At 40.0% G+C, this 20,077-nt stretch overlaps 1 protein-coding gene across 7 annotated transcripts in view; it reads left to right on the top strand.

Annotated features, from left to right (window-relative positions):
- The window catches only part of BNC2 (basonuclin 2), a 429,751-nt gene that overhangs the window by 265,324 nt on the left and 144,350 nt on the right, over window positions 1-20,077 (top strand). For all 7 annotated transcript variants that reach the window (XM_032634758.1, XM_032634765.1, XM_032634764.1 and 4 more), the window contains one exon: window positions 6,686-6,788. In XM_032634758.1, the coding sequence (XP_032490649.1) occupies window positions 6,686-6,788 (103 nt within the window). The remainder of the gene's footprint in view (window positions 1-6,685; window positions 6,789-20,077) is intronic.

The following is a 20,077-nucleotide window of genomic DNA, read 5'->3' as shown; positions in this document are numbered from 1 at the left end:
AGTCTTAGCTAAAACTCAGAGTACTTCTTTTGGAAGTTGTTGCTTTTGCATTAGTTTTATGGATCAGCCGTGTGAAAATGGAAGAGGAAAAACTGTCCTGAAAATTATACAGGGAGCTGTTTCCTTACTTAATAAATCACCATTCCTATCATGTGAGTTCTTGAGAATCTCTGTGGCAATGCTTGAAGTACGGCATTAGGTACTTTATACACAAGATGTATAAATGTGTGTGGCAGTCCATCTTTTTCTGGTCACATATAAGATTACTCTCTTCATCCATAACGCTTAGTAGCTGTTACTTTGTAATTACTACAGTGTATTCTGAGACAATCCTAGAAGAATTAGTTTCCAGATTCATTATGGATAATTTTCCAGATTTTTTTAAAGACAGAAGTCTTTGCAGGACAGTTTTCCTACCTAATAAAAAAGGTTTATTTGACCTTTGGCACCATACATACCTTTCCTTCTGGGACCTGTATGTACAGAGATGAATAACATGTGCAGAGATGAATTAATAATAGCTAATTATAACATGGACTACTTTGGATCTTCATGGAAGTTTGGCTGAGTTTACCTATTTATCACACCTACATGTGATTTCCAAAGTAGAAAATTCATTTTATTAAGAAATTTGTTCTCGTTAGAAAATAAGATAGGCAAACCTTGCCACTGATAACCATTATAGCCGATTAATTTGTACACCTAGATTGTACCACCTAAGTTTCTGGAAGAAACTGGTGGAACAGATGGATGCTCTATTAATGATTGGCTTTTTCAGTAATTCAGTTTTAGTGTAGGTTACGTTCTTAACTCTTAAACATTTTTAAATGATTCAAGTAGAATTTCATAATCCAAGTTGTAAATCTTGGTATCCTCCCCAGAAATGAATAAGGAGAAAGTGGATTTAAGAAGGATTTTTAGTTATATATGGGATATTTGGCCAGGTTAATGAACACTTGAGGGGATCTCCTGGCAAATAGTTTTCTTTGTGTGGAAAGACAAAACCCAGAACTGAAATTAGTCTTATTTTGGGGGGTTTTGGGAAGGGAGGTTCTCTTTCTATGATTGTTCCTTCAGAATATGTCTTACCCCATGGCCTTATTTTGCCTTTTTTTTTTTTTTTTTTTTTTTTTTTTTTTTTTGCGGTACGCGGGCCTCTCACTGCTGTGGCCTCTCCCGCCGCGGAGCAACAGGCTCCGGACGCGCAGGCTCAGCGGCCATGGCTCACGGACCCAGCCGCTCCGCGGCACGTGGGATCCTCCACACCGGGGCACGAACCCGTGTCCCCTGCATCGGCAGGCGGACTCTCAACCACTGCGCCACCAGGGAAGCCCCTTATTTTGCCTTTTGTTGTTTTCTATTAATAGGTAACTTCTGTAAGTGTTCCCAAAGAAGGAACAGCTAACAGGAGATGTATTAATTAACCTTGTGTCTAGTTCTTTTGTGATATACGCTAAGTATTAGCTGAAGCCACAATCTGTGCTTTTCTGAGAAACATCATTTGGTGAGAAGCTGACGTTCAGTTCACGTTAACTTGTAGAGTTCAAGCCAGCTACGAGTATAATGAAGTTTAAGGACTCTTCAGTCTTAGTGATAACAGAATCTGCTATTTGAATAGGGCTTTGGTACTCATCCAGAATACTAGCAAATGCACTCTTACTTAATATTCAAATATAAGTGTTACCGACTGAACCTTGATTAAATATTTTTATATACTAAATTGATCTACTTTATGAATTCTAGACATACTTTTGAACATGAATATTCATAATTTACTGGTTTTAACTGTATCTCTTCTTTTTCTACAGGTAATGGAAATAAACTGATTAGTAATTGGGAAATCCACCCTATCATTTAAGAGATGTGTAACACCTAAATAAACATTTTGAACCCCAGTATTAAACAGAAATAATAATCCCTGTCGTGCCCAATTTAGAGGATTATAGTATGAAGAATATGGCATCATATATGTCAGTTCAATTTATTCATTAAGACTAAATATGTGTTAAGCATTTTACAAGGTGTTGGAAAAAATACATTGGGAGGAATCATAAGGGGAAAATAATTCAAATGTAATATGTGGAAAGTTTCTTGAGGTCATAAATGTTTTCCATCTTTTGAGCTTTTGCTATCACTAGACACAGTGCTACATGCTTTATATTCATTATTTCATTTGAGTCTTTTGACACTCTTGTGATGTTATTGTTACCATCATTTTACAGATGGGAAAGAGGCTCGGAAGACTCATGCATTCTTTCTTTTTTTTTTTTTTTGCTGTACGCGGGCCTCTCACTGCTGTGGCGTCTCCCGTTGCGGAGCTCGGGTCGTGCAGGCTCAGCGGCCATGGCTCACGGGCCCAGCCGCTCCGCGGTATTTGGGATCTTCCTGGAACCGGGACACAAACCCGCGTCCCCTGCATCGGCAGGTGGACTCTCAACCACTGCGCCACCAGGGAAGCCCTCATGCATTCTTTAAGTGCCTTTTAAGCACCTATTATTGCCATTATATTTACACTGTAAGCCCAACAATATGTCACTGCCTTCAAGGAGCTTAAATTCTACAGAGGAAGACAGACTTTAATCAAATAGTCACACAGATATATGTGTGTGTGTGTGTATATATATATATATATAATATATAAATGAATAAGTATAGATAAATATAATATTCACAACTGTGATAAGTGCTGTGACAGAAAGATCCATTGGGGGCAGCTGCCCTGGGGAATGGAAGTAGTATTGAGTTGAAAGCTTGAAAGATGATCAGGAGTTAACAATACACAGTGAGGGGGTGGATGGTGGGCAGACGGAGGGGCTCTGCCCCATGGCTGCCTGCGAGTGGGTGGAGAGCTCACACAGACCTGGAATCGGATTCCTGTGACTTCAGGGCAAGGTCCTGAATTAGCTCCATCTCAGTTTCCCCCTTTGTGAAATAAAGGGAATAACAGTACCGACCTCGTGGTATTTTCTGAGGGAGAGCTAATGTTTGTAAAGTGTTAAGCACAGTATCTGGAAAATGGCACATAATCCAGTAATCTAGCTATCATTGATAATAGGTAATAGTTTACTGTTGTAGATAAATGTTTAAATCCTACCTTTCGTAGAAGAAAAGACCAAGGCATAAAGAGGGAGAAATGGTGCTTCCCAAAGCTGTTCAAGGGCTTCCTTCTGTCTTAGGGTCTCTCCTCTGAACCCACTGCCCATGAGCTCTGACTGTCAAATCCTTGAGCACAGGAACTCTGCCATCCATTTTCTGCCACTTAACACGGTACTTGGCTCCACAGTGATGGGCTTTGCGTAGTGATGATATCCGAAGCTGTAGGAGGGGATGAAATTGCCTAATTAAAGAACGAAGAGCCCGGCCGTGGGAAACACCTGTATTTATTTACAGTGGAGAGAGAGTGAGAAGCTGCTGCCAATAAACTAGGATAGTTTGGTCTCTACAGCCCAGGAATGAAGGAGAGTTAGTGCCTTAAGTTCCCTCGGGGTCTAGGAGAACAAGGAAGCTAGAAAAGGGGACCAGATGTGATGAGAACATTCCTCTTGGAGACAGCAGTTTCAGGACTGTGTGGGGCAGAACCCAGATTGCACAATTAAAATGTAGGTGGAAGCAGTGGGTGGTGGAAGCAGGCATTCGCTGAAGTGGGGTCCTGGAGGTGTGGAGGGTTGCTAGCCTGAGTTGGCCAAACCTGCATAAGGGTCCTGCATCTATAGGTTGGGAATATCCTGATCAAATTGTCTTCTCTTTTCCTGGTGTCCCCTTTCTGTCACCTCGTTATCGCCGCTGAATTTTCTGTAGTCATGAATGCCTGGCAGTGGGTGGGAAGCACTCATATACTAGCTACGTGAAGAAACGGATGTGCTCACCAAAATGAAAGCTTCACCATCTCTGCTCTTCCCAACTCTCTCCTTGTAAAGTGTGTACGTTTTTGAGGCTTAACTGGCTTTGATAGTTTTATGATAATTTATTTTTTTGAAGTGTGGGTGAGTTGGCAAGTGATCACATTGGTTCTGTTTTGTTGTGAATAAATAGTATGTCAAACTTTTATGCCGTTTCAAAAATGTTACTTAGAATAAAACTTCCTTTGAAGCCACAATAGTCTCATACTCAAAATATTTATTTAGACCATATTGTTTAAATATATATAATTCCCTTAAGGAACAATTGTAGTCTATATAAATCTGAATTGAAAACAAATAGACCTTCTGGAAGTCATAGAAATACAAAATGGATATTCCAGTGCTCAAGTGTTTATATACAAAGGAGCTGAGGTGTTTCAATGTTTGTATGTTTAGGTACAAAAAGGGTAAAATTATGAAAAAGGAAAAGGATGATGATCTGAAAAGTTTAATTCCCAAATGTGCCAGATGTATAAAGTTATTTAGGAAGAGAAAAATATTTGAATCATAAACTAGTTCTCAGTAAATGAATGAATAGTTCAATCAGTAAATAAATAAATATACATAAAATAAAGCAAATCTACAGTCTCTTAATTTGTTTTGTCCTGAATATAGCTATAATTAAAATCGACGAAGTATGTTTTAAACACAATGTGAAGTGAGGCTATTTTTGTTAAATAACTGTCAAATCAAAATGATCAAATCAGTGATTTTAAAATATGTATGTTTTTTGTGCTGGAGTTAACATGTAGTCCTTGAGAGATAGTCATTGTTAGTTTTGATCATTCCTTAGTTCGGTAAGCAGAGGCGACTTTTTTTTCCTTAGTGTTTATGAAAGATTCTGTTATCGCGCTTCAGATTATATAAATATTTTAATGTCAATGTGGTTGCTGCATCTGAATTTATAATTGGGCAGTTTGTAAGGTGTCTTGTTTTTAGTAGAAACACTGCCCTCTAAACTGTTGTTGTTTTGTTTGTGTTACCACAGTACAATCAAATTGTGAGTTCATTAATGAACACGCCATTTAAAGAAGCTTTTTCTAACCTGGAATGTTCTGACGTATTGCTCAGTCAGTTAAACTATTGAAGTTGACACAAGAAATTTGGGGAGAAACATTTCCCCTTCTAACCTTCAACTACATATATTATTCTTGCGTAGTCAGCATTTCCTTTGCTGCCCCTATTTCTTACTACTATTTCCTTTCATCACTAATACATACAGCAAAGTTTTACAACCTCCTAATATGTAACTGGACTATTGACGTTGGAAGAAAGGCCCTGAAATATCAGGCAGATGATACACCTGAGTGTTTTTCTTGCAGTAATAGAGGAGCAAACTAGGGTTGGAGGTGAAGCAAGAGAGGAGTCTAGGCAAGGACTCTATTGGAAACTGAACAGGGACCTATAGATTTGATGTTCATTACAAAAGAGAATATTTTAAACTTGCCTGATCTAAAGCGTGGGGAGCAGTCAAAGCCCATTCAGTCTTACTCTCTGTAAATGGAGTTTGTTCCCAACCATGTTAACAATGTCTAAAATACTGTCTGTTACAAATGAGACGGTTTATGTAAAAATCCAGCTGGTTCCAGGAACATGAAGGTCTGGAGCTGTTGTAAGTGAGAGTAGCTTTCAGGCCCAGCACTGCAGTTTCAGGTAGCCCTGTACCTCTCCCCCACCCCACCCCGCAAATCAGTAATTATTGATTGCATCTACAGCTGTAGAGAGGTCTTTTCCTGGCAGTTCAGGTAGTTACAGTAGATGGTTAATCTGTGAATGATCGGGCTAAATCCCTTCTGTCTTCAGAACTGCCATGCAAGTTAGAACTAAATGTATGAGATAAACTCATTAACTGTAGTCTAGGAGCATAGGTTGGCTTTAGCACTGTTCTTAAGCATAGGTTCTTAATCTATCAAAAGTTACACTTCATTAATGCTAATTTTCTGTGGATTCGCTTTATAATGTAAACCGGGGAGATGATTTTTTAAAGTGCTTGTAAAGAAATGAAAGGTTTTTGAGTGTGTCTTTCAGTTTTCTAAGGTATAGGTGAGTTGTTCCAAGTATCAAATGTTCACATAAATGTCTTTTCCTGTGCTACATCTGATCTAAAAACAAATGTAAACTTATTCTCTTACATCATCATTAAAAAAAAATGGGGGTTGTTTTGCATTTTGCAAAATAGGAATGAAAATGGGCTTGATATATCAAGGGGGGAGCAAACAAGGAATTGGGAAGTAACAAATGATGCCAGGTCTTACTGGGCCAACAGGAATGTCTCTCAAAATGTGTCTGAAAGATTAATAAAACATTTAAATGAAACACTGCAGAAGAAAAGTAATATTCTAATAATATTACTTGTATATCATGTTTTACTTGGAACAACATTTCGTTTGAACATTATTGTGTGAGAGTGTATATTTTTTGCACTGTTGCCAGGTGGATGAACTTAAATGTGCCTATTTGGTAGCACCAGTATTTTTTCTCTTTCGGGTCCCTGGTGTTTCAGATCCAGCATCTTGTAGAGTATGTAATCCTTTACTCTTATACTACTCGGTCTATGCTTCTAATTTAAAGCTCACCTATGAATGGCATGAAACATTCTATTAGTGAATCAGTGTTGTTTTCTAATATGTTTTGGTAAGAGATTTTGATGGTTTCAAAATTTATTTTTAAAACTCTCCGGGCCCCTAAAGCCGTTAAAAATGGGAAGTGGGTGTTATTATTAAAATGGTGAAGAAATAGGGTACCTTTGAACAGATGCTGATCTCTTTTCCTCCTCTCCTTTGCAGGCCATCCGCTGCACACTGGTGAACTGCACGTGTGAATGTTTCCAGCCGGGGAAGATTAACCTGAGGACTTGCGATCAGTGTAAACATGGCTGGGTGGCACATGGTGAGGAAAATCTGGACTTTTCTTCCCGTTCTTGTTACGTTCGTGTGAGCGTGCCTTAATTTTTTTTTTTTTTTAGAGCTGTCACTGGCCTAGAGAAGAGAGGGGTCAGCTGTGCTCCAAGTGTTAGTTCCCGTGCAGCCTGCAGCTCCCAAATTGCATATTCTCGGCTCCAAGAAGTAAGGCCAGGCGGGCAGCTCTCAGCAGCAGGGCGAGATGTTTATAGGACAGTTGGGTTCTGAGTGAACATAGCAGCAGCAGCAAGCACCAGGCCTGATGGAAACTCAAACATACCACAGTTGGCCTTTCAGGGCCTGGACCTCAGAGGGGAGCTGGCAAGTCCTCTTTGCTTGAGGAGAACTCCTCCATGACTGCTCAGCCTTGTCATCTGCGTTCGGGGCAGAGTTTATCCTCCCAGATGTTAAATTTTGTATGGTCTAAGGTGGGTGAGAGAGTGAACGGGAACATTATTTGGCTGGTATCTGAAAAAAAATAATCCGTAAATAACCGTCTTTCAGCGTGCCCGGGGATTGGAGGAGGCTGGCCCTGGTGGAGGGTGAGCTCTGCATAGGTGTGTGTTCGGGGCGAGGGTGACCGGGGGCCGAGGCGGGAAGGGTGGAGGCTCTTTGCCAGATGCGCAGAGCTGTCCCATCCGTGGGCCTCGACCGAGCATTTAACGTGTTCTTCTGTCTGGTTTATGTTTTTTACGTTGAGGCGAAAGGAGACTTGCAAATAAGCAGGGACTTTACATTAGTTTTCTTCACTTCCTAGGCTGTATAATTTTAAAAGATAGGTAATGTTTATAGAAGAAATCCTGGCTTGAGATTTTATTGACAGCCTGGGGGAGTGGCTCTTAAGTGGACATATTCTTCATTCTCAAGCAGTGCCAAATATCCAGTGGGTGGTATTTTTTTCAACGTCATGTTATTCTAGCAAGATCTGAGGGAACGACACCGGACCATGCCTTGAGATGCATTTAATTTATCATGTGTCTTGCTTGTTGGGGCATATATGTTGGTGTTATGGGGCCATTTCAGCCCTGTTTCTGTGAGGGAGAGAGAAGAGGTATATCGAGTAGTATGGGGGGAGCACACTGGAAGGCGTGTGCCTGAGACACAGAGCCACAATCCTCCAGTGCCTCCAGGGATGGAACTTGTTCCTGCTTTATTAACAAGGCCAAAATCTGTAACAACTCTCAGTCCAGTTTTGAACCACACTTGAGCTGCTGTTGCTTTTGTGGCCTGTGCAAGTGACTGCGTTCCATGACTTTTTCTCCCTTCCTACATGAGTTTGCTAGGGCTGCCGTAACAAAATGCCACCGACTGGGCGGCTTAAACATCAGAAATTTATTTTCTCGTGGTTCTGAAGGGCCGGAAGTCCCATATCAGGGTGGTTTCATCCTGAGGCCTGTCTTACTGGCTTGCAGATGGCTGCCCTCTCGCTGTGTCCTCACATGATCTTTGCTCTGTGAGGCACACCCCTGGTGTCTCTGTGCACCCAGATTCCTGTTCTTATAAGGACACCAGTCAGATTGGATGAGGGGCCACCCTAAGGGCCTCATTTTAATCTAATCACCTCTTGAAGAAAGGCCCTCTCTCCAAATACAGTCACATTCTGAAGGACTGGGGATGAAGGCTTCAACAGATGAATTTGGGGCGGCGGGGGGGAACACAATTCAGTTTATAACACTTCCCAAGTATCCTTCTTTCTCTCAGTAAGTATTGGCTCTGCCAGATAACAGCTTATGTCCCAAGCCCATCAAGGATCCTGGAGGCAGTGCGGGGTCAAATTCTGGCTCTACAACTTTGATGACATGTCGCTCAGCACCTCTGCACCTGAGCTTTCTTATCTGTAATAGAGGGTTAATGACATCCACCTTGTAAGATTATTGTGAGCATTGACGATAAACTATATGAAGCCTTTAAAATAAATTATACATGTTAAAAGCAACAAACTGGACAACACATGAGCAATAAGGGGGGTGGGGAGGGTCCAGTCATTAAACAAAGGACTTTTCATTCATTCCCTCTCATTTTTTCCAAAGCCATCTTGTGTTACCATCATCTGTCTACTGTGGTAGCCTTGTGAGTATAAAAGTTTACTGTGTCACCAGTTTATTTTATCTGTCTAACTTCCACGTGCATATTACATTAGTAGTGTAATGGGGGGAAAAAGCAATATTTCTTCCTTCTTGAACAACATAAATTATCCCCAGCCAGTGGTTGTTTCTAAGATTTTCTGAGGGATGTGGTTTTTCCCTAAACTTGAATAAGGTATTTCTGTTACATCAGACTCGGCCTTTCCTACCGTGTCATTAGAAATTCTGTGTTTCTGGTATATTAATTGCGAAGTTTCTCAGATCTAACTTTTCCTCACCACTGCTATCACCTTGACCTCTTTTCCCCCACAAGGGAGACATATCTGTATACAACTCAAAATATGTACACGCCGACATACAGATCTCACTCTTCCCCCATTCAGTAGGACAAATATGACAGTGAGGGTCTGGCTCCTAGCTTTTGAGTTGGCAGTGGGATGAGAGCACCCACTCTTTTGCCCTTAGCATTTCAACTAATTGCTTCACTCTCTCCCCCTGCACAGAAAACCCTGAAATCGTGTCTCCAGTTATTTCTGCTCAGAGCTGTGAGATACAGCAGTCTTCCTGGCTGCCTTACTCAGTACAATATCCTATGTGTGGGACAAGGAGAAAGTGACTTGTTTTTTCTACTGTGTGATTTTTCTGTGAAAGTAGATGGAACAGCAAGCAGTAAGACTACCAAAATACATCTCATGGAATCATTTCATCATAGCACTGCACACGCTCCGCGTGTAATTGTACCATAAAAAATGAATATTTGCCGTTAAAAATAACTAAATGCCAAAATCAGGGTTTCTCTACAAAAAGATGAATTTTTAGAAATTTGTTGGCCTCTTTTGAATTAATGTCTTACTATATCTTCTTTGTTATCAGCATCTTCAGTTTCTTCCTAAGATGTAGGATTTCATGGGTTATTATATATTTATTCATACACACACAGTCTCACACAGTCACTTCATAGCCTTACAGATTGCTTCTTAAATCTGCTTGCATTGTTGACATTAGTTGCTTTACAAAAATCGTAAGATGTTTTGAAAAGTGAAAAGGAGTAATTAATTCATCATACTGTAACACCTGAATTTTGCAATTACTCACTGGGCCTTGGTGCTGTTCACAAATTACTTCCTTGAAATCTTAGCACCATTGAGATAAAGAGGGGGGAACCCAAAAATGACTCCTTGATTACCAGTAGGTATTTCCCACTGATTAATAAAGGATTTCCTGCTCTTTTTCCCCATAAGGAATTTCAGCTCTTGCACTTTGAAAGCAGGGCTTTATTGAATTTAACATTATTTAAAACAAGCTCTTTGGGCATATAGGATGTCCATACCAACAGTGTATAATAACCTTGAGTTTCTAATTTTGTCCTATTTCACAGTCTCAGTTGAAGGACTCCAGCATACTGCCACTTAATTCACTTAACAACTGTATTTTTTTTCCTTCCTCTGTTTGCACTGTCTTTTCTATGCTTTCCTTCATTTGCCTAAAATTATCAGAGTGAGTCTTGAAAACATTAAAAAAAACCACATTTCCTGCAAGTTTAATTTTTCTTGGTTCAGCATTGCCAAAATAAGGTATCAGCGTAAGAGCAGTAATGGGCTTCTTTACTGGTGACATAATGTTTGTGTCAGTAGAAATTCAGTAGGTGGCATTTTGACCCTTTCCCACCATACTAGGGTAGTAATTCTACTGTTCAGAGAATTGAAGCTTCAGCCAAAGATTTTACATAGCCTTACAAATTAGCAAATCTTACTAGTATACTGAGTTGTGGACAAGGAGGGGTGGGAGGAAGTGTACTTTGTAGCTACTCATCATTCTCCTCTGAGGAACCTGCTTCCAGTGAGAAGTATAACTAATCGGACTCTCTTGCCTTTGTGATAAACTGGAGGTGGGGTGTAAAGGGCGAGGGCTACTGTACTTAAACCACTTTTATTATTTGTTGTTTGCAAATTAGTTTTAATGTCTATAGTCTAGATGATGACTTTATTTCGAAACCAGTAAGATGAATAAAGTAGTACAAGTGTTAAAAAGGAAACTATATTTTAAATGATTTTCAGAAACATTTAATGATAATCCAGGCCAACTGGAAAATTACTGTTTAAAAAAAAAACATGATGATGGGGCTTCCCTGGTGGCGCAGTGGTTGAGAGTCCGCCTGCCGATGCAGGGGACACGGGTTCGTGCCCGGTCTGGGAGGATCCCACATGCCGCGGAGCGGCTGGGCCCGTGAGCCATGGCCGCTGAGCCTGCGCGTCCGGAGCCTGTCCTCCGCAACGGGAGAGGCCACAACAGTGAGAGGCCCGCGTAACGCATAAAAAAAAAAAAAAAAAAAAAAACATGATGGGATATGTTTGATTTGATAAAAGAGGTGGGCAGATTTTAGAAAAGTAATTTATTTAGAATTTTTTTCCTTGGCTAGCTCAGTAATTTTTACTTCTGACAAAGCCCACTTGTTAAAACTCCTTTTAAGAAAAAAAAAAAATCCATTGTTTCTTGGGATGTCCAGTAAGCATTTGTCAAGGATAGAGGCTTGATGAATAAAAAATATATTATATAGGTTAATGAACCCCACGGTAGCTTTCTTGGTGCAAATTATTTTCTTTATAGAATACTTTGACTTTAAATACTTTATTTACTCAGCAAGCCAGCTGTTTTCCTGCCAGTGTTCAAACTATTCAGATTTTTTAAATGTAAAATGAACAGGCTTGGCCTGTCATCTGGATCATCAATGAAGAGATATTTATTAAACATACATCATATGTAAAGTATTGTACCAGGTATGCTTTGGTTCTTCAATTCTGTGCCACAGGAAATGGTGAGAAGTATAAAGTTAATTTAGTGTCATCTACCAACCAGCTTTATGGTTTAATGTACTGTAAGACTTAATATTCATATAATCCATTAATTTCAAGCCTTTCTTTTTTGTAATTCACTGAAGTAATTTTTCTCTTTTTTCTCGGCATCGTTGAATTTGAATTCCCAGCTCTTTACTTGATATGTCTTATCAGAGCAGGGGTATTTATAGAGACACTCACCCGAATAGAAAACATAGGACATCCCGTTAAATTTGAATTTCAGGTAAACAGCGAATACTTTTCTAGTATAAACATGTACCTTGCAAATTTAGCTGAGTAGTCCTGTGTTTTTATGTGCTAAATCTGGCAAGCTTATACCTAAAAGAAAACCCTAGTTAGGCTTAATTTGCATAATTAAGTCCTAAATCAGGGCCATCGGTTCTGAGCATTCTGTAATCAAAAACCTTTTGATTATGTCCATCCTACATTTAGAATCACAAGATCGCAAATCTGTAAACTATTCTGCTTACAGATTCCTGAGATTTGTTGGCTGCTCGGTACTTTGTAAGGATTTAAGCAGGGTAGATCAAAACCAGTAATTTTTCATTTTATCCCATGAAAGGTCACATGTCTTTATTACTTGTCCCAGGCTGTGCTCTTCTTATGAATTGTCTGAACATCTGTGAAAGTAGTTTATCCCCAACTGGTAGTTCTGTAATATTCTCCCTGACCAGTCCAAGAGCCAGTGTAACTAAGTATACGCTTTCCTTTTCCATTCTCTTTTCTTTGCTAGTCTTCTCCTCTTCCCAACCCCGATAGAAGTCTATTATCAAAAGCAATAAAGCATGGCATTTCTCTGACATCATGCTCATTCTGAGTAACACAGCAACAGTTTCTATATGATCATTTGTAAATTTGTCAAGCGTAAGAGAGGAGGGTGAATAAAACGGAGTGTCCTCTGACAAAGGAAAATAATGCTCGCAGATATTAACCTGCAAGAAAGCTCTGCCTCCCTCTTACTGACTTGGAGACTGTCCTAACAAGAGTGAATTTTGCTTTGGGAGAGAATTGCTGCAGAGGGGTATTTAGGATTAGATGAAAAAACGTAAGAAAGGTCCTAGCTGGAAACCTCAGCACAGGGAAATAAATGCAGGCTTCGACGTGGCAGAGTAAGAACCGGATCCTTTGGGAAGAGGTAGGTGACCATGCTCCTAGGCCTTTTCTAGAAACACGAGGATAGAAACCCCACAGTCCTCTTCCCCTGGTGCACCGGTTTGGAAAAGGTGGGAGTTAATGGAGTATCTGCTTAACAGAATGTGTCTTTCTAGAAGACTTAGTTCTTCCCGGTTGTGACACTGAAACCTGGCTCGCCTAGCTGCAGACTTCTCTTTTAGTCAGGGAAACCAACTTCTAGCTGTCTCCTGGCTCTGGGGGGGCCAGGAGGGTCCTGCTCTCTCCATGGACGAAGTCCTTGAACATCTCTCCACTTATTTTTATTTTAGAGAGCAAACACAAGGCCACTCTCCTGCCTGACACAAGAGCCTTCTTTGCTTGACCTGAGGGCACCGTGCCCTCTTCTGCTTCTCTCCCTTACTCCCTGATCACAGCTGATAAGCTTGAAAGGGAGGACATCCTCACAAATGTGACGGTTTGCTGCTTCATTCATGGCATTAACTATATTCTTATTGTGTCCCTGAGCTGCTTGTTTTGATTTGTTTCTCAGTCTGCCCACCTTTGGGACGGTGCTTTGAACTCCCTAAAATTTTTTTTTTTTAAATCACCACACAAACAGTGCCTCCCCTTCAAAGTCCTGGGCTGTCTGCCTGTTAGCTCCTCAGATGTTGTTTTCTAGCTCCATCTTGTTCAGATGGAAACATACGGCGGATCTGGTAAATCCTGGCCTCTAAAGTGTACAGTGCCGGTCCCCTGCTAAGGACTTTCTAGGGAGGATCTTGAGATTGAAACTACAGAGCTGGAGCCCCAGGGTCTGAAGAAGCTTCAGGTACACAAATGGAGGCGTGAGAGAAAAGGAGGTAAAAGTGCAGCTCTGTGTAGGTTCACATCCTGCCTCTACCACCTGCCATCAGCAGAACTTGGCCAGGTTACATAACCTCTGTATTCTCATCTGTGAAATGTGGATAATGATAGTGCCTAGTTTGCAGGGTTCTTTCTGGCATTAAATGAGGTAATCTACTTAGTAAGTGTTAGTTGTTATTTCTAAATTCGTACAGAAGTAAAGCTTCAACCTTGAGAACATGACAGGCACGTTTTATTGTGGTTGAAACGGTTAAAAGTTGGGTGTGTTCAGGACAGTGGTCGAATCCCATCTCAGTCTCTAGTTAGTTAGCCCCAGTTCTTTTATCTGTAAGCTCAAATAATAATAGGAATGTACCTGAATAGCACAGTGAAGTTTTGAGGAGGATTAAATGAAGAGGTGGACTGATTATTAATTATACTCTCTAGAGCCTCATGAATTTCTTCAGTGTCCAGTGCTGGAGTGAGGTCACCAGTTCCTTTGACTGTGAGACCAGCTGTTCCTAGGGTGATCTTGTTTTCCCCAGCAAATCCAGTTTAGCTTCATACCTTCCATCTCCCCTAAAATGTCATGTGAGCCCATATTTGAATAGAAGTCCCAAACCCTTTTTCCCCGCAAAGTCACATTTTAAGAAGCGCACATCAGTTGAGATGAATTGTAGGATTGCTTATCTGTTGAAAATCCAAAACCCAGAAGTAAACGAATTTTAGACAGGGTGAAGGCTACTTGTGCCTATTTTCACACCTGTGTTCTTGCATGTGAAGTGCTTTGATGGGCTAACCACTTTATCATTTTACTGCACTTTATTACATCATAAATTTTTATATCTTGCTAACGATCCTACAGGAAGCTTAATTGTTTATAAGAACATCTTAGTTAACTGGAGTTCACCAGGTTAAGCAGAACAGAAATTGAAGGGGTTCTACATGAAACATACTCAGTTCCTCTCATTTTAGTCAGGGTGCTCTGTTCAGATAATGGGGAGATGCTGCTGGGTCAGAAGGACCCAGGATGCCTCGGCAGTACTCTCAACCGTTCTTCCTCCTATTGTGTCATAGTGATGACTTCTTCTAAGTGTGGGTCCCCCATACCCCCCCTCCACCCCTAACCCCCACATTTGAAGAGTAAAATCGCTGGATGAGATGCATGTGGTATTTCAGAGAAATTCTGACTTGTATTCTGGGAGGCATAAAACGTTGTCTGTGCAACTCATTCCTTACCAGGTGTTGCCTTCTGGGAGGGGAGAAGTTTGTAACTCTTTAAGAAGCTTGAGTTAATCTCTTCTGAATGAGCAGATAGCTAAAGCGTTGTATAGGAAATATTTAAAGCAGTTACTGCCACAACTGTATAGACTTGTAAGCAATACCTGTTAAGGGGCCCAGTAGTAAGGTCCCTCTCTCCTTAGAGCTGTTCCTTGATACATAGGGAAATCCCCCCTTTGGCCTCTAGGTCTCCCAGCCTGGTTGTATGGTCAGGTGATCCTACAAAAGCAAGTGCAGACCCAATTAATTGAAAGGACAGCCTTGCTGGGCCTTAAGTTCAATTGGCCACAGAATGCAAAGGCAACTGTAAACCTGGCTTTCCAAAAAGGAAGCCACCATTTTGGATCTGAGCATTTGAGATGTGGTTAGTCCCAATTGAGATAAGTTGTAAGTGTAAAGTGTACACTGAAATTTAGAAATGTAATCTTAAAAAAAAAGAAGAATGTAAAATAGCTCATTGAGAATCATTTTTATATTGTCTACATATTGGTAAAATTTTTATGTATTGGGTTAGATAAAATATATTTTTTAAAATTAGTTTCATTGTTCATTTTTTGCTTTTGAAATGAGAGTAGAGAAATTTTAAATTATGTATGTGACTTGAATTATATTTCTATTAGGCATGGCTCTTCTAGGTCCTTGGTGTGAGATAAATGTATTTGGAGGACCGAAGCTTAGGTTAAACTGGTTTGCTGGTAGAGTAGTTAAAACTGGTGTGAGAATCCTAGAATCCCAAATTCTGGCTCCTGTCCTTTCACTCAGTCCTTCGTGCTTTCACAGCTGCTGCACTATTGATCATGTCTGCTCTTTCCTCTGCCCTGGTCATCAGGGAAGCTGGACCTGTTCGCCCCCAGGAGCAATTAAGTATTACCTCCTGTATACTCTCAGAATACTTCACTGAGACCAGAAGGGTAGTTTCTGTAATACTGATCCCTCCACTAGCTTGGGACCTCAGGAAAAGCACTTCTTCATCTCTGGGTGCTTATACCCATTGTAGCATCTCCCACCTGAGAGAACACATGGAACAAAGGCTTATGGGAACCTCCTACGTGTATCTAAAAGTCTCTGATTCCTAACTGCCAGTTTCTTTTCCAGCAGCCTCTTCCCATTTTAAGTAGTAAACATAGCCTGCAACCCCCTGCCTTTAGTCCTGTTTCTGCATTTCTCTTTTTCAGCCCTCACTCTTTTTTCATCTCTGCTGTTTCCCCCTGTGTCTTCAGACAAAACAAGCGAAAGGTAGGTGGAAGGTTTTAATAGCCTAACCAACCAAGAAGTAAACTTTAGAGAAGTTAAATTTGTTTGATCATTAACAGATGTTTGCATTTTTGTTTTATTCAGAAGATGTGGTCTTGAGTGAAGTATTTTTCACTTCTGTTTAGTAGTTCTTCAGTACTCCTTTGCCTGCAAAAATCTGAGGGTAAGAAATTCCCCCCTACCCCCTTTTGGCTATTCATGTTTTCCACTATCAGTAAAAATTTAAAAACAAATCAGCCTCTCACATAAAAGAAAACACCTGTTTGGCATGGAGAAATTGGCCAGGGAAGTCTTTTTCCTGACAGGCCAAAAGCGACCATCACAGGGCCCCTTATAAAAAAAAAAAAAAAAAAAAAAAAGTCATTTTTTTTCTTTATTTCATGTGAGCATTGGCAGAAACTCTGACAAGCAGTTCTTCATATTTTATTATGTTCTTGTCTGCAGAATCTCTGTCAGGCAAAAACCTTGTCAGCGGAAAACCTGTCGTAGGATCAGAGGAGACAAAAACAGGTGTCACATAGGCAGTCAAAACTGAAGGAAAAAAGAGATTAGGCTAAAGAGAGAAAGGCAGACAATTACATTAATGCCATTGCTTTTATCTTATAGATGTGTGTTATTATCTCGGGGTGCTGAGTGCGCAATTGCCTCCAAGAAAAGTAGACAGGAGACAAGGGGAAACTTGATAGTTATTAGCTGAAGAGGCAGTGTGTCAAAGCTGGATGGGGTTCAAAGTTTTGCAAAGGAAAAAAACTGCAGGCAGCCAGCAACGGCTGTGTGGTTCTGCTTTCGGCTACATGAACCTAGTAGCAGTCTAACATTTCGACTTGGAAACAGATCATAGAGAGAAAAATTAATGAAAGATCTCATTTGGAGGTTTTGGGGGTAGCATTTATCCTATAGACCATGCAACTGAATCATAATAGTTTCTCTCATAAAATCTTGCCTCAATGTGAGACACGAAGACAGGCATTTGTCAGTTCAGCTGTGTTGTTTGGATATGTTTAAAGCACCTATTATCAACACACTTTTAATTAAAAAAAGCTATTAAGAAACGCTTTTACTAAGTGTGAACATCTGCACGTGCAAGCTGTAAATTAGGAGATCACATATGTGTGACTCAGTCAGAGACTAAATGAACTTGGCAAGTGTTTTCTCTTACTGGTTTTTAAGTACAGTAAAATATCTACAGGAACAATTGCTACATTTTAAAATTTGGATTTTGTGTGTGTGTGTGCGCCTGTTGGTCCTGATTAATAAAACTTGTCCTCTAATCAGAAATTAGGATAATTACCATTATCAAATTGGGTAACCAGGATTCACAGAGCTAACCAGTATCTGCCCCCTCTTTGTTTACATCATTCAGGAGACTTCTTTTCTTAAAGTTTGGAGCTTTATGAAATATTTGTGATGGTATATAATAGTTTCATTTTGGAAATGGCTTAAACTCTGAGAGCCCTTTAGCCTTGTTGATAGGTTTTAGGTGTCAAAAGAACCAACTAGTAGAGAACGGGATGGTAACTTTAAGGCTTTCCTCTCTGCTCAGTTGTACATCGATCATGTTAATGGAAAAATCGGCAAGCATTGCTCTAGTCCCTAACATTTTCTGATCATGCATTTAAAACTTGGTCAGTTTAGACTTTGCCTGAGACTGCCTTCTTAGCCCTTTTTTATGAGCAGATCTTTATATAGAGGTCTTTTATCCCACCAGTCATAGATGCAAAGCAGTTTGATACTTGATATATGCCTTAAGCCAATCCAGCAGTACAGAAGAAAACACGCATCAGTGTCAAAAGTATGTGTGATAGCCCAGAGTTTTAAGGGATTACAGTGGGAGAAAAAGATTGATTATAGATTTAGAATGAGATTTCAGGCTGACTTAGTGGGAGAGAGAAGGAAAAATACTTGTGACACAAAGGTGACGTTCATTAAAAAAAAAAAAAAAAAAAAGACCGAATATAATCATGTCTTTCTTTTAGGTATTTCCTACCAGCTGCTGGCTTTTTGTATCACTGCTCTCTCTCTCAGTTTTGAAATACTTCTTCACTACATGTGAAAGAGTTTAAAGCACATGTTCTATCAAAAATAAATATGCCTTGCATTTATAATGTCTCCATAGTGAAATTCTGATACAGATATATGCTACTTAAAGAAAATTAAGTCTTTAAAGTTAATAAATTGGGAGTAGGGTGATTATTCTCTTACAGAAGAATTCGTTTTCTGTTTGTTGAATACTTGTTCCGTTCAAGTAGCAAATTTCAGTAGTTACTTTTAAAGGGGGTATATTTTGTAGTCAGTGTGCATTTAATTCATTGATCTGTGAATTATATAAAGCAAGGTTTGTGTAGTCAACTTTCAGCTCACCTTGGTGACTAGAGATTGGATAGAACAGCAGCAGGAATAATAGTAATCCCCAAACCTGGTTTCAGCAAGTAGATTCGGTTAGTCAGTCTCTTCTTAGACTTACTGTCAAGTTTGCAGATTGCATTTGCTCTTTCCCCTTACCACCTTCTGATGGAGATGCGTATGAGGAGAGACATGCCCCCAAAAGTGGGCCATGGAAGGAAAAGGAAGGAGGAAGAGAAGCAAAACCAAGGATCTGTTTAATCTCCTTGCCAGGAGAGTGAGCTTCTGAATAACCCAGTGTTGACAGTCTACTTTTACGTGTGCCTCCGTCAGACTTTAATGATTTCCAAAGTCTGTTGTGAGGACTTTATTATGCATAAGGCCACAGGGGGGAAATGCCAGTCAGTTTGAAATATTACCTAGATAGTCTCAAGTGGAGCTCAAATTCTACCCTCGACTAATTGTCGGTGTGTGTGTGCATATCCATACACACTCAAAGCTGCATGTCAGCCAGGGAACAATTAAAATCCGTAAGACAGGGGGAGCTCATTGGAGCTCCTTCTGTCCCCCTTTCCTCCCTACAGTGTAGGATCACATTCCTAACGGACCATAAGAGTATTCATATACCTATCCCTCATGTATTAAGGCACAAGAAAAAAATCGGGCATCATTCACATAAGGCATATAAGATATAGTAACGTAATCAGGGTTTTTGGAGGCTTGGCAGAGGTGGTGGTGGTGTTGTTGTTGTCGTTGCTGGGTTTTTTTTTTTGTTTTTTTTTTTTTGACTTAAAAACACTGACACACTATTTGTTCAAGAAGAAAAATAAGCCCTTCACACAGAAGGGCTGACAGATTTTATCACCAGGCTTGGGGATCAACTCTTTCAGCTACGTATCATTCCTTTTCTTCTTTCCTTAAAAAAAAAATTCTAAAAGCAAGCCGTCTCTCTCTTTGGTATTAAATATCCTAATTAATTCAGCCTTGACAGTTCCAGTTAGAAAGTTATGACTTAAATGGAACATGAGTTATTTTATACTTAATTTGCTCCCAGTTACACAGTTCTCTCCCCCCAAAAGCAGTGAATACAATGTGCAGATCTAAATATTACTTCAAGTCGTAAGGACTTTTTCTCTTAGTAACAATCATGGTCCACCTTCCTGATCGATCACCTGATTCACTAAAAAGTTTTTTACTATGTCATCATTGCCATTTACTAATGTTCTCCCCCAGTGCTATGGCTTTTATTGGGAACTGGCTTACAACCTATGGGTGGGTTAAGGCTTTGCCCTGTGCCTTGATGCTCTTGGCCTAGTAAGAGAGCTGAGTCTTATAATGGGAAAGGATTGATGTTTTAATGATTCCAAAGGGCCCCTTTATGATGAAATTCTAAATATGCAAAATCCCATTAAACCTGTAGAAGTTCATGGGCTAGCTACCTTGAAATGACATATCATTATATTGGGTATAGTGTGCATATTATAAAGTATCGTATAATTGGAAAT

The sequence above is a fragment of the Phocoena sinus genome, chromosome 6 (assembly GCF_008692025.1).
Source record: "Phocoena sinus isolate mPhoSin1 chromosome 6, mPhoSin1.pri, whole genome shotgun sequence".
Lineage (NCBI taxonomy): Eukaryota > Metazoa > Chordata > Mammalia > Artiodactyla > Phocoenidae > Phocoena > Phocoena sinus.
Note: the sequence above shows the minus strand (reverse complement) of the source record. Positions and strands in the feature narration are given on the sequence as shown.